This window comes from Notolepis coatsorum (assembly GCF_963971535.1).
Source record: "Notolepis coatsorum genome assembly, chromosome: 5".
Taxonomy (NCBI): Eukaryota; Metazoa; Chordata; class Actinopteri; order Aulopiformes; family Paralepididae; genus Notolepis; species Notolepis coatsorum.
Genome location: NC_140169.1, coordinates 95,816,502 through 95,832,190, shown reverse-complemented (window position 1 = coordinate 95,832,190; position 15,689 = coordinate 95,816,502). Strand labels below are relative to the sequence as shown.

The 15,689-nt window shown below is 45.0% G+C and overlaps 1 protein-coding gene across 1 annotated transcript in view; it reads right to left on the bottom strand.

Annotated features, from left to right (window-relative positions):
• Positions 1–971: 971 nt before the first annotated feature.
• LOC311227950 (exostosin-1) overlaps positions 972–15,689 on the bottom strand; it is a gene marked incomplete at both ends in the record, with an annotated part of 687,742 nt that continues 673,024 nt past the window's right edge. The window contains 2 exons of the mRNA XM_084313822.1: positions 972–1,157; positions 14,363–14,534. Coding sequence (XP_084169948.1) covers positions 972–1,157; positions 14,363–14,534 — 358 coding nt within the window. The remainder of the gene's footprint in view (positions 1,158–14,362; positions 14,535–15,689) is intronic.

Here is a 15,689-nt window from a genome sequence, read left to right as displayed (position 1 = left end):
CCACAGTAAATGTACAACAGGAGAAGGGAAATGTTGCCATCATTGTTCTGGGTGCTTTGGCCACACCAACTGTCATTGGGGCCTCTTCTGCCATTTGGTCCAACCCCACAATAGATACAGTATGTCTCTTCTGTCATTGAGGTCCAACCCCAAAATATACAGTATATTTGTTTCATGCATTCTGACCAAACCCAGGTGTATAGTGTGTCTTCGGTCATTTGGTCCATTCGCACAATACGTATGTCTTTTCTGTATTATTATTAGTAGTATTATTATAGTTTTTACACAAACCCACATTATGAAGCCTATGTGTGTGTCTTCTATTTAGGAGACATGTCTCGTTTGGCCCAAACAATGAACTGATCCCATGTCTGACTGTGTCCAGGTTTGGTTGCTTGTGTATCCATTTATTTGTGTGTTTATGTTTGTGTGTATGTATGTGTGTGTGCGTGCGTGCGTGTTTGTGTGTGTATGAGTGTGTGTGTCTGTTTTTGTCTTTGCTTGTGTGTGGGTGTGTGTTTCTTTACATCCTGGGTGGCAGGCAGGCTTTGAGGTAGAGATGCTGACCGCTAACCAGGGGGTTGCTGGTTCGATTTCCGGCACAGACGGCAGCGTGTATTCCAGCTGATGACTGCAGGCAGGCTGGCGACACGTCTATTTGTGCCGACGTACAAAGCACTGAACCTGGTTGAACTTCAGTTGACCCTACCCTCTGACCTCTGTACACAGGCTATTGTCATAGGGTTAGGGTCACGATTACATGTACGTGTTTGGAGCTCTGTGTTCACTAATTAACCCTGCCATGACATCATATATTATATTATATCTCTCTCTCTCTCTCTCTCTCTCTCTCTCTCTCTCTCTCTCTCTCTCTCTCTCTCTCTCTCTCTCTCTCTCTCTCTCTCTCTCTCTCTCTCTCTCTCTCTCTCTCTCTCTCTCTCTCTCTCTCTCTCTCTCTCTCTCTCTCTCTCTCACAGCCTCTCGATGTCTCTGTATTTCTTCCTCAGCATGGACACCTGGTCTCTGAACAGCAGGGGGTCCAGCCTCATCTGGGAGCGCAGCAGCGGCATGAAGCCCAGCCACCCACTGAAAGCGTTCATACACGTCTGGCGCTGTGAGAAGTGGTCCGGGTCAGCCCAGCGGGACGCCTTGGAGCCCTGGAGAGGAGGAGGTGTCGGTGGTGGGGGGATGTGAGAGAGAGAGAGAGAGACAGAGAGAGAGCGAGACTGTCAATCACACAAAAAATGCCTTCTGTACTGTCTTCTGATTTCTTTGTTTGATTGTTTTGTTTTGTTTTGTTTGACTTTGGCAATGTAAACGTATGTTTCCCATGTCCCATTTGAATTGAATTGCATTGAGAGAGAGAGAGACAGAGAAAGACACAGAGAGAGAGAGAGAGAGAGAGAGAGAGAGAGAGAGAGAGAGAGAGAGAGAGAGAGAGAGAGAGAGAGAGAGATACAGGGAGGGATAGAGAGAGACAGTCAGCGAGGGAGAGAGGGGTATGGATGGAGAGATTGGGGGAGGGAAGAATTTACATTTGCGAGTACTCATTTTTATTTTGTGTTATTTTTGTATTTCTAGATCCTTATTCCCAAGTGCAGGTCTTATAACCAAGAAGACACATATCACACTGGTCATCTAGTATCAAACTTCTCCACCTCACATGACGACACGCACCTCACTTATGACTGGTCTCAGATCAGCATTACAGGACCCTGATCTCCTTTTAGTCCAGACTGACACTGCATGTCAAGCGGCTGAGTGTGCCCTGCTCGAGGGCCTCAGACTGTGGTCAGGATCATATGGGATTAAAAGATCAGAGATATAGCTACAGTAAGAGCTAGTCCAACCTGAGCGTTATCAATATGACCTTAACATCAACTTACAGGTGCTATAGAATACAATTTTATGTAGAGAAATTGTTGAAAGCCGATGGGTTGTCTCTATCTATCTCAGGTCACTTACTCAAGATATAACCCTGTGGCCGCCCGATATCCCCCAGCGAGGTGCTAAACTTGCTAAGTTCTCGGGTCAATTACTATTTCTATCACGCTTACTTCATAGTCACTAGTTAGTTATATCCAGTTGATATGAAATATAAGCATAGAAGAGTTGTTAACCTCTTCTTTGTTTGTAATAAACCGAATGTATGTCTGGGAGAACTCTTTTGCCTATAATAATAATAATATTATTATCATTATCATTATTATCATCATTTTACGAAAGGCCGGTAATGCTAATCATTTGAAAGCCTGATGATATTACTTTGCCTACAACAATAGTAATTATATTAGCGCAATAACACTTAATAATCATTTGCAAGCCTCATAACCCCTTATCAGTTCGACAGGCCCATCAATCCGTGGCCACCGATCGTCCGGCCCTGCAGTGGCGAGACTCTCAGTTTCCCACAAACCCAATGGAGCCCGTCGAACACAGTGGCCACCGGCGCTTGCAAACAACAAACAGTGAAACTAAGCATTACTACTGTCAATAGTATATATTTATATAATATCCTTTATATAACTTTAGCTGAAAAGCAGTAACCAGCAATTGATTCAATCTGCATGGCTTTCAGAATATAGCTATACCGTTTTACCTCAGACGAGAGCAGGGCGAGGCCAGCGTCGCGGCACATTGTGATAGAACGGCACGGAGGAAAGCAGTCCACGAATTCAATAAGTATTTAAACAAAGTTATTTTAATTAGAAAAAGCAAGTTACAAAGATTCTGTCTTGAAAATGTCCAATCCAGTTAAAATGAGTATAAAACAAAACATCTCTCTCTTAGCATAGCAAAAACTCTCTTTGTCATTTAAATGATTTAGAGCATCTAAAAAACAGAGTCTTGTCATAGGGACGCCACTCTGAAAAATTGCCAGGCCATGCCCCAATACACTGCTCGACATTTCCTGGCTCTAGAAAAACTGAAAATCTGACTCGACGAGACTGGAGCAGTCCCTTATATACCGGTCCGGCATCATATCAAGACCTCTTACTTATTGGTCTAAATACAGTGATGTCATTTCTACCATCCAATCAACGCATAACACATAACACACTCAGTAAAGATGAACTCCTCCCTTTCTAGTCGTTACTGTAACTGAGAGAGTAATAGATTTCTTTGTGCTGGGAAAAAAACTATGTCTTCATCTGTTATCTAGTAAGCTAGCAGGGGCCCAAAAGGTCATAGACACAGTCCAGCATTATTGAATGAAACAATTGCCCTGCTGTAATATACAGTACATGGTCCTTCTAGCATGAATAGCCTAATATGCTTATATATATATATATATATATATATATATATATATATATATATATATATATATATATATATATATATATATATATATATACAGATATATATATATATACATGTACAATACAGTACTCATATACATTGGTGGATATGTTTTACACATCATATCATCATCATTCTCCCTCTGCTTCTGTCAAGGTCAGTGCTCTGTGACCACATTCCTGGCTTTACTATAGCAGTAAGAGAAGAGGCCCACACAAATACATTCTTCATAATCACTGACGCTAAAGTCATCTCTTAACGTATGCTTAGATTTAAAACAGATATATACAATAAACATATGCTTAATCCTTTATAATGCTTAATATATTACATCATACAAGGGACACAGAGAGAGAGAATAGGGTGTCAAAATACAAAAAGGGTCACTTCGTGACACTTCAACACCGCCTCTGTCATCCTGGTCGGTCACTTTCCACTGTCCTAATAGCGTCTGTACGGGGGGACGAGATGGCAATTGCGGGGTCACGTGGCTGTGACTCTCCACACCCCCTCTGTCATCTTGGTTCCCTGGTACCCTGGTAGCCGGCGGGAAGACTTGCATCTGTTGTTCCCTGGCTGGACGGCCCGACAGGATAGGGGCCACGTCGTTGCTTGGTAGCCGGCGGGAAGACTTACATCTGTGGTTCCCGGCCAATGCTCCCAGTTGTTGTCGTCAGAAGAACACAGTGTCATAGTTCTACGGTCACCCCCTCTGACCTCTTGGATCTCTCCCGTAGTTTGAGGTAGGTCGAATTGTCACTTCTTGGGCGACCCCACGGGTCCCCGAGAATTGTAGCAGCAGTCCTCTATTGAAGTGTGGTTGGCCTGGTCGTGTGACCCTGTCCGTAAGCCATGCAGGACATCACAGATACAGTCCACAGAGGACTCATTTCTTTTCTCTCTTTCAGGTCCATTCAGGGCTCTCGTCGCCCTGTAACTTGGGTCCAGGCCGATGTCTCTCTGTCTCCATGTCACAGGATATGCGGGCATAATATCCCCTGTTTCATCGCCTGCCCATTCTCCTTCACCTTCATCGGAGACGTCCTCCAATCCTGAGCTCCAGGAGAGCTTTCAGAGAAGGCCCCTTGCTGATAGGTCTCAGTTTGGCCGGTTTAGCTCTCTTGTTCCGAGGTCTAGGAGGTTCGTCCCTTGGGTACCGAACTCTCTCCCTAGATCTTGACCTAGATGAGGACCTTAAGGATGCTCTGGAGCTTGACCTATCCCGGTCTTCCTCCATTTCTGAGTCCTGATCTGGATCAGTATACTCCTGTTTGCTACTTGCTGCGTCGTCCACCGACTCCGGGGGACAGCCCCCCCGTCTAAGAATGCTCCTGGCCTGAGATAGGGCAGGTTCTGATCCTTCAGGTCCGAACTGTACTGTCGGTCTCCTTGTGTTCTGACGTGAGCACTACAACACGGAGGTCTCCTCTTGTGTTCTGACGTAAGCACTACAACAGTGAGGTCTCTTCTCTTGTACCGACGTGCTACAACACGGAGGTCTCCTCTTGTGTTCTGTGAATTGCTCCTGTTAGCACTGGCTAGTTAGCCTGCTATTAGCTCCTGTTAGCAATGGCTAGTTAGCCTGCTATTAGCTCCTGTTAGCAATGGCTAGTTAGCCTGCTGTTAGCATCCATTAGCACTGGCTAGTTAGCCTGCTGTTGGCATCTGTCAGCACTGGCTCGTTAGCCTGCTGTTATCATCTGTTAGCACTGGCTAGTTAGCCTGCTGTTATCATCTGTTAGCAATGGCTAGTTAGCCTGCTGTTATCATCTGTTAGCAATGGCTCATTAGCCTGCTGTTATCATCTGTTAGCAATGGCTCGTCGGTAGGGCATGTCCTCAGTACCATTGCCAGCAAGGATGTCCTTCCTTTGCAGTAGTTATTTCATACAAACTAGCAGTCTGTCCTGATTCTCTCGTGAGAACAGTGTCTCCTTGTGTTCTGGTCTCTCCTTGTGTTCTGACGTGAGCACTACAACAGTGAGGTTCCCTCTCTTTGCACAATAGGCTGTGGGTCTTGAGTAGAGCTTTTTACTCTAGTGTGTGCTCCCAATTCATCCTTCGAGTGCTGGTTGCCAAGTTTTGACTTTAAGGCTCCCTAGGCCTCCTAGTCACGTCGTTTTCTACTTAAGTTTTGACTCTAAGTAAGCATTATGTTACTTCAAGTCCAAGTGAATTTAAGGCTCCCTAGGCCTGCTAGTCGCAATTAGTACGTTTTGACTCTAAGTAAGTATTATGTTACTTCAAGTTCAAGTAACTTTAAGGCTCCCTAGGCCTGCTAAACTCTAAGTAAGCATTATGTTACTTCAAGTTTAAGTGACTTTAAGGCTCCCTAGGCCTTTGACTTTAAGGCTCCCTAGGCCTCCTAATCGCAAGTCGTTTTCTACTTAAGTTTTGACTCTAAGTAAGCATTATGTTACTTCAAGTTCAAGTGACTTTAAGGCTCCCTAGGCCTGCTAGTTGCAAGTAGTAAGTTTTGACTTTAAGTAAGCATTATGTTACTTCAAGTTCAAGTGACTTTAAGGCTCCCTAGGCCTGCTAAACTCTGAGTAAGCATTATGTTACTTCGAGTTTAAGTGACTTTAAGGCTCCCTAGGCCTTTGACTTTAAGGCTCCCTAGGCCTTTGACTTTAAGTAAGCATTATTTTACTCCAGAGGCACCTGACAGCAGTCATTTCGGTTCATATTCTTTCGGCTGTTGATACCTATTCAATTAGTATAAAGCCCAACTCACGGATGTTCTAAGCCCCAGAACCTCCGATCCGTTTTGACAGACCTATAAACCAGTGACTTGGCCGCCTAAGCACCACAGCGTCCTGTATGCTGAAGCTTCCAAGTCCCCACAAATCTGATAGGCCCGTCGGATACAGAGACCCTGATGCTCGCTCTGTCCCCCCGCGTCAAGGTGCTAAGCTTGATGAGAGTTTGCAGAGTCTCAATTTTTATCCATAGGCGCTGGTGAGTGTACATCTCATGCAGCTGATATGGTTGGTACGGGTGTAACCCACCAAATGGTTGCTGTTAGGAAATCCCCTTTGCCTTGAATGAAATAGATTACAAATTTTTTCGTCCTCTTTACTCGGGTTTAGAGAAAAGACAGACATCTTTACATAGTATACTTAAAATGTATACAAAATGAATGTAGTATTCTATGTCATGTTTCTTCCTAAATGACAATAACACTATATATTATTCCTCTCGACAGATGAGCTGAATGTCAAGTGCAGTTTGCACTTGCTCGAGTGTCATGTGTCAGGGCCCCAGAAGGTAAGGATACTATTGATGTTTTTCCTTCCGGGCTTTGAACTCCTCCCTTTTTGCCCTCATCTCTGCTTGCTGCTCTGGGGTTAGTGCCCCCAATCGTCTGCAGAGAGGTATTTGATGTCGGAAGACTCCGTTTTCCTTGTTCTAGCCTTAGCTTGTGGCTGTTGCTGGGCTTTGGGAGGCCGAAGTTGAGCCTTCTCAGCTCGCGGGTTCTCCCCTTTCCTTTCCCCCTTGTTGTGTTTGTTGTTAGATAGCATCTTGACTTGGTCATACAGCATACATTTGATACGTAACTGGTCTTGTGACCATGCTGCGCATCGGGCTGCCAGTAGGTTACCCCCTGGGACACCTCTGAATAGCTTTTCAAGCAGTAAGCATGATCCTTGCATAGGTGCTCCATGCATGACTGATCCTGCTGCAACATTGAGAGACATGCTCCCGTCTCGCACCTGTGGGATTAGTTTCTCCACCATGTTATCCCCTGGATCTTGACCGGGGGTCCTTACTTCTATTTCCATCATTTGGGCCATTGAGGCCCTTTCGGGGATCTCCAGTCGTTTGAGATGTCTCAACATGCGAGCTAGCGTCTCCTGTGCTAGCATCTCCTGAGCTAGCATCTGCTGCGCCAGCATCTCCTGTGCTAGCTTCTCTTGAGCTAGCATCTGCTGCGCCAGCTCCTCCTGAGCTAGCGTCTCCTGTGCTAGCTTCTCTTGAGCTAGCATCTGCTGCGCCAGCTCCTCCTGAGCTAGCGTCTCCTGTGCTAGCTTCTCTTGAGCTAGCATCTGCTGTGCCAGCTCTTCCTGAGCTAGCATCTCCTGTGCTAGCTTCTCTTGAGCTAGCATCTGCTGCGCCAGCTCCTCCTGAGCCAGCGTCGGTTGCACTAGCATCTGCTGTGCTAGCATCCTCTGTGCTAGCATCTCTTGTGCTAGCTCCTCCTGAGCTAGCATCTCCTGTGCTAGCTTCTTCTGCGCCAGCTCCTCCTGAGCTAGCGTCTGTTACACTAGCATCTGCTGTGCTAGCTTCTCCTGAGCTAGTGTCTCTTGCGCCAGCTTCTCTTGAGCTAGCTTCTTCTGCACCAGCTCCTCCTGCGCCAGCTCCTCCTGAGCTAGCATCGGGTGCACTAGCATCTGCTGTGCTAGCATCTCTTGTGCTAGCATCTCTTGTGCTAGCTTCTCCTGAGCTAGCGTCGGTTGCGCCAGCTCCTCCTGAGCTAGCATCTCCTGTGCTAGCTTCTCTTGAGCTAGCATTTGCTGCGCCAGCTCCTCCTGAGCTAGCGTCGGTTGCACTAGCTTCTGCTGCGCCAGCTCCTCCTGAGCTAGCATCTTCTGTGCTAGCTTCTCTTGAGCTAGCATCTGCTGCGCCAGCTCCTCCTGAGCTAGCGTCTCCTGTGTTAGCTTCTCTTGAGCTAGCATCTGCTGCGCCAGCTCCTCCTGAGCTAGCATCCGTTAGCACTGGCTTGGTAGCGCATCGGGCTGCCAGTAGGTTACCCCCTGGGACACCTCTGAATAGCTTTTCAAGCAGTAAGCATGATCCTTGCATAGGTCCTCCATGCATGACTGATCCTGATGCAACATTGAGAGACATGCTCCCGTCTCGCACCTGTGGGATTAGTTTCTCCACCATGTTATCCCCTGGATCTTGACCGGGGGTCCTTACTTCTATTTCCATCATTTGGGCCATTGAGGCCCTTTCGGGGATCTCCAGTCTTTTGAGATGTCTCAACATGCGAGCTAGCGTCTCCTGTGCTAGCATCTCCTGAGCTAGCATCTGCTGCGCCAGCATCTCCTGTGCTAGCTTCTCTTGAGCTAGCATCTGCTGCGCCAGCTCCTCCTGAGCTAGCGTCTCCTGTGCTAGCTTCTCTTGAGCTAGCATCTGCTGCGCCAGGTCCTCCTGAGCTAGCGTCTCCTGTGCTAGCTTCTCTTGAGCTAGCATCTGCTGTGCCAGCTCTTCCTGAGCTAGCATAAGCATAGAAGAGTTGTTAACCTCTTCTTTGTTTGTAATAAACCGAATGTATGTCTGGGAGAACTCTTTTGCCTATAATAATAATAATAATAATATTATTATCATCATCATCATTATCATCATTATTATCATTTTACGAAAGGCCGGTAATGCTAATCATTTGAAAGCCTGATGATATTACTTTGCCTACAACAATAGTAATTATATTAGCGCAATAACACTTAATAATCATTTGCAAGCCTCATAACCCCTTATCAGTTCGACAGGCCCATCAATCCGTGGCCACCGATCGTCCGGCCCTGCAGTGGCGAGACTCTCAGTTTCCCACAAACCCAATGGAGCCCGTCGAACACAGTGGCCACCGGCGCTTGCAAACAACAAACAGTGAAACTAAGCATTACTACTGTCAATAGTATATATTTATTAGTGCTGTCAAACGATTAAAATATTTAACTCGATTAATCGCATGATTGTCCATAGTTAACTCGCGATTAATCGCAAATTAATCGCATTTTAATTTTTAATTTTTTTTTATACCTTAAACAGATCTTTTTCAAGTTCCAAGTTTTAATACTCTTATCAACATGCGAGTCAACAAATGCTTGCTTTGTGCAGCCATTTAACACAAAAAAGGATGACCCTCATGCATTGCAAATTTGCATCAAATTCAAAACAGAGTGATGCACAAAATAACTTAAGAAAAGAATAATTTAAAACAATGAATAAAGTGTGCATGAAATAATAGGGGAAAGAAAACGTTAGGAACTTGTTACATTCACACACACAAGGGCTGATTAATCACACACCCCCCTCTCTCCCTCACACACACACTCTCCCAGCTATTTTTCTCTTTTGCCCCTTCCTCATCTCTCTCACCCCCCTCTCTCTCTATATCTCACACACACACACACACACACACACACACACACACACACACACACACACACACACACACACACACACACACACACACACACACACACACACACACTTCAGAAACAAACATAGTATCAATGAGAGCATCAATAATACACCTGAGTGAAGTCTAGTAAAAAAATTTTTTTTTTTTTTTTTTTTTTTTAGTTAATCTTGAGTTAAAAAAAATTGTGGCATTAATAGAATCGGGAGTTAACGCGATATTAACGCGATATATTTGACAGCCTTAATATTTATATAATATCCTTTATATAACTTTAGCTGAAAAGCAGTAACCAGCAATTGATTCAATCTGCATGGCTTCCAGAATATAGCTATACCGTTTTACCTCAGACAAGAGCAGGGCGAGACCAGCGTTGCGGCACATTGTGATAGAACGACACAGAGGAAAGCAGTCCACGAATTCAATAAGTATTTAAACAAAGTTATTTTAATTAGAAAAAGCAAGTTACAAAGATTCTGTCTTGAAAATGTCCAATCCAGTTAAAATTTGTATAAAACAAAACATCTCTCTCTTAGCATAGCAAAAACTCTCTTTGTCATTTAAAAGATTTAGAGCATCTAAAAAAACAGAGTCTTGTCATAGGGACGCCACTCTGAAAAATTGCCAGGCCATGCCCCAATACACCGCTCGACATTTCCTGGCTCTAGAAAAACTGAAAATCTGACTAGACGAGACTGGAGCAGTCCCTTATATACCGGTCCGGCATCATATCAAGACCTCTTACTTATTGGTCTAAATACAGTGATGTCATTTCTACCATCCAATCAACGCATAACACATAACACACTCAATAAAGATGAACTCCTCCCTTTCTAGTCGTTACTGTAACTGAGAGAGTAATAGATTTCTTTGTGCTGGGAAAAACCCTATGTCTTCATCTGTTATCTAGTAAGCTAGCAGGGGCCCACAAGGTCATAGACACAGTCCAGCATTATTGAATGAAACAATTGCCCTGCTGTAATATACAGTACATGGTCCTTCTAGCATGAATAGCCTAATACGCTTATATATATATATACAGATGTATATATATATATATATATATACATGTACAATACAGTACTCATATACATTGGTGGATATGTTTTACACATATCATCATCATTCTCCCTCTGCTTCTCCCTCTGCTTCTGTCAAGGTCAGCGCTCTGTGACCACATTCCTGGCTTTACTAGCAGTAAGAGAAGAGGCCCACACAAAGACATTCTTCATAATCACTGACGCTAAAGTCATCTCTTAATGTATGCTTAGATTTAAAACAGATATATACAATAAACATATGATTAATCCTTTATAATGCTTAATATATTACATCATACAAGGGACACAAGTCAGAGAGAGAGAACAGGATGTCAAAATACAAAAAGGGTCACTTCGTGGCACTTCAACACCGCCTCTGTCATCCTGGTCGGTCACTTTCCACTGTCCTAATAGCGTCTGTACGGGGGGACGAGATGGCAATTGCGGGGTCACGTGGCTGTGACTCTCCACAGAAATATTTAAAAAAAATCTATAATAATACAATAAAGGTATTGATTCATGAATTAATTTCTTTTTTTTGTGGGTCCAAAATGAATGTTGTTGTTTACAAGTTTTGTGCATGTATCCCCTCCCTACTTCCCATTTCCCTATATGGAATGCACCTGATTGGATAAATGACATGCTGGTGCTCTAGTGCGACATCTAGTGGCTGAATGTTATCTATAGCACCTTTAAAGGAATCCAATGGAGTCGTTGACCACTAGTTTCTGAAATAGGCGCTATAGCGCACAGTAGTACATTGCACGTCATGAGCATGGGGCAGACGGAGTAACCAAAAAGAGTGCACTGGAGCCGTGTAAACACACCCTTGTGTTTCAATTTGATTGGTCCATACGATCTTCCTTGACATCTAACAATCTAATTGCCTGTCAATCAAAAGAGGTCGGACTCATTACAACTTTGCCCAAACCTAAAGTAATACTGAACACAGATGGGATGTAAACATTGTGAGAGCAAATTAAATGGCGAACATTGACTTTTTGCAAAGGTTATATGAGGTAGGATAATTTTGTAATACTTTTTATTAATACCCTTGGAGAAATTCATCTTCTGCATTTGACCCATCCTAACTATTTAGGAGCAGTGGGCACACCCAGCCCAGGGTTCAACTCCTGTTGTAATGCCAGTACCTTGGTCAAGGGTAATGACAGGAAACCTAACATGCATGTCTTTCTGGTGTGGGAGGAAACCGAAGTACCTGAAGGAAACCCAAGTAAACACATGGAGAACATGCAGACAGAAACAACAGAAAGGTCCTCTGCTGGTGTGGACATGTGAATGTAAAGAAAATAGCCATTTACAATATAATAAATCTGATACTTTTAAACCAACACACCAACATTGTGGGAAATGCACTTACTGTCTTCTCCAGAGTCAGGAGAAGATGGATACCAATTTCCTACGGACCACTAATCTAGCTTAAAACTCAGGGAGAGGTGTTTCTGGCCAACAGTCCGTATCCGCTCCTTTTCAGAGGTTGCTGTTTGATTCTACTTTTAAGGACACTCCCTAAATTAGAGTATTCTCCTATGCATTTTCCATAATGACAGGTTGAAAGGAGGTCAGGGGTCAGGTTAGGGAAAAACACACTGAGTAAAAGGATAAGTATGCCGTTATGAGGACAGTGATGTGTTCCATCCCGGAATAAAACCCTGGGTCGAGGGAGAGTCAGGAACAGAGAGCTAAACCATCTCGGGGTAATGAAGCAGAGTCACACTGGTGCAGAGAGCTGTCTGACTGATCAGCAGGCGTGGGGAGAAACGGAACACAGTGGAGAGTGTTACGTAATCAGGATACAAAGAAATATAACTGTACATTTCTCTGTATACATGGGGCTCTGGGCTGTGTACCTGTGTGTCTGGGCTGTGTACCTGTGTGTCAGGACTCTGTACCTGTGTGTCTGGGCTCTGGGCCTGTGTGTCGGGTCTCTGTATGTATCTATGTTGCACTCTAGCACTCTGTCCGGCAGCGTGGCTACATGAATAGAGCTCCGGACAAGTGGTGTTGTTGTCCAGCAGGGGCAGAGTGCCGTCCTTCGGATGAGACGCTAAACCGAGGTCCTGACCAAATTCGGTCTTTAAAGAACCCAGGACGCCTATTGTAAAGAGTACTAAGGGGTTCCCCAATGTTCCTGGCCAAATTCCCAATCAGGTCTATGACATCAAGGCCACCTAATCATCCCTCCCCCTTAATTGGCTCATATTAATCCATGTCTCCTGAGCCGTTCAGCCATTGTGTAGTATAGAATTGAGCCTGTGTATCCCAAGGCTGGGTGCTACCAGTGGTCGTGAAGGAGGCAATTTTCACCCTACATTGTGGGGAGCGCTTTGAGTGTCTAGAAAAGCACTATATAAATGTAATGATCATTCATTCACTCGAATACTGGTCCATGCATAACATGATCCAGTGACTGTGTGGTTCTTGGTTATGGTATCTTATGCTCTGGCTGAGCATGTTATGTTATCTTATGCTCTGGCTGAGCATGTTATGGAATCACTTGCAACTTGACCTAACATTTTGTTCCCTTTTTGTTGGACGTTTTTAGATTTTTGATCAATGGTCGAGAGAGAAAGAGAGAGATAAATAGAGAGAGGGAGAGACAGAGAGAGGAAGAATGAGAAAGGAGAGAGAAAAGAGAGAGATAAATAGGGGGGAGAGAAAGAGAGAGAGAAGAGAGAAAGAGAGAGAAAGAGAGAGAGTGGGGAGAAGGAGAGGAATAAAGAGAGAGAGGGGGAGAGAAACAGATAAAGAGAAATAGAGGGGGGGAGAAAGAGAGAGAGAAGAGAGAGAGAGAAATAGAGAGGAGGGGAGAGAGAGAGAGAAAGAGAGAGAGGAATAATGAGAAAGCAGAGAGAAAAGAGAGAGAGAAATAGGGGGGAGAGAAAGAGAGAGAGAAGAGAGAAATAGAGAGAAAGAGAGAGAGGGGGGAGAAGGAGAGGAATAAAGAGAGAGAGGGGAAGAGAGAGAAACAGACAAAGAGAAATAGAGAGGGAGAGACAGAGAGAGAGAGGAAACACGAGGAGAGAGAGAGAGAGAGAGAGAGAGAGAGAGAGAGAGAGAGAGAGAGAGAGAGAGAGAGAGAGAGAGAGAGAGAGAGAGAGAGAGAGAAAGGGAGATAGAGAGATTGGGAGTAAATCTTGGAGTTGCTGAGCTGCCTTCACAATTAAGACATTAATCACTGGTGCAGTAATGCCAAGTCATCGTCCTGCCTCTGGACTTACCATCAATCAACCTGACATGAGACCACACACACACACACACACACACACACACACACACACACACACACACACACACACACACACACACACACACACACACACACACACACACACACACACACACACACACACACACACACACACACACACACACACACACACACACACACACACACACACACACACACACACACACACACACACACACACACAAACATGCATGCATGCACACACAGACATGGATGCACACATACACACACATGCTCACAGAGGGATCTCCCAGGGAGAAGGTCAGGTCTGTAGCCTGAAGCCTCCTTTCATCTCTCTGTCCTCCTTTTCTCCTGAGAGAGAGATGAGAGGAGAGGAGAGGAGAGGAGAGGAGAGGAGAGGAGAGGAGAGGAGAGGAGAGGAGAGGAGAGGAGAGAAGAGGAGAAAGGAGAGGATATAGGAGAAGAGAAGAGAAGAGAAAAAATGGTCGCATGGTTGCAGTCTGGAGGCCCTGATGTGTGTGTGTGTGTGTGTGTGTGTGTGTGTGTGTGTGTGTGTGTGTGTGTGTGTGTGTGTGTGTGTGTGTGTGTGTGTGTGTGTGCGTGCGTGCATGTGTGTGTGTGAGAGCGAGAGAGACTGTCCCACCTGTGACATCATGGTCTCCTTGTACTGTTTTTTCTGGGTGACTTTGATTGGTGATTGCTTGGTAACGGCTGACACCAGGAAGTTGATGAGAATGTCTTCACAGTTGGCCATGTGATCCACCATGGAGACAAGAGTGGGCGGGACAAAGTGGCTGTACAGGAAGTGGTAGTACCTAGGACACACACACACATGTTTATGTGAAATATGGGGATATTACATAGACGTACAGTACATTCATTCTGTAGGGTGTACACCAAACACATTGTCATGTTTATTGTACATTTTCCATGGGACATGGAACCACAAAATACAGTACTCAGGTCTCGGATATACCCATCAAATACTAAAATAACTAAAATAAATACGGATTCTCATGATAAACATGCAAACTGATTTAATTCAATAAAAAACAAATTCATTCAATAATAAAAACGAGTCTAATTCAATAAAACGGATTTACCGTAATTCAATAAAACTAATTTAATTTACTGATTGAAGAGAGAAAAGTGTCATAGGTGCCATAAAGTGCTAAGGTGCAGTGTGCAAAGGCACGGCAGTGATGAACTGCGATGAACAGTTCAGCAGTCTCACAGCATCCGTGAAGAAGTTATTTTTCAGCCTGGTGGTTCTTGCCCGGATGCTGCGCAGCCTCCTGCCTGAAGGGAGGGGGGGGGTAAACAGTCCGTGGGCAGGGTGGGTGGGGTCACGCATGATGCGGATTGCTCTTTCCGTGCATCGGCGGGTGTATATGTCCGAGATGTCTGGTAAGCTGCATCCGATGGTCCTCTGTGCAGACCTTACCACCCTCTGTAGCGCCTGCTTCTGTAGCGCTGTGCAGCTGCTGTACCATGCTGTGATGCAGGAAGTCAGTCCGCTCTCCACCACACATCTGTAGAAGGAGCTGAGGATGTTAGTGTCCAGCCCCGGCCCTTTCAGTTTCCTCAGGAAGTACAGGCGTTGATGAGCCTTTTCATGAGGCTCAGGGTGTTGTCGCGCCACGTGAGGGTGTTGGAGATGTGCACCCCGAGGTATTTGACACTGGGAGCCACCTCGACAGCTGTGCCATCGATGTAGAGAGGGGGAGGGGCCGTGCTAGTCGTGCAGAAGTCCACAATCATCTCTTTGGTTTATTGACATTGAGGATGAGATTCTTCTCCTTGCACCACAGTTCCAGTCCATCTACCTCCTTCCAGTATGCCGGCTCATCCCCATTTGTGATGAGCCCCACCACTGCTGTGTCATCCGCAAACTTCACTATGAGATTGCTGTCATAGTGGGCTCTGCAGTCGTGTGTGAACAGGGTGTAAAGCAGTGGGCTAAGGACACA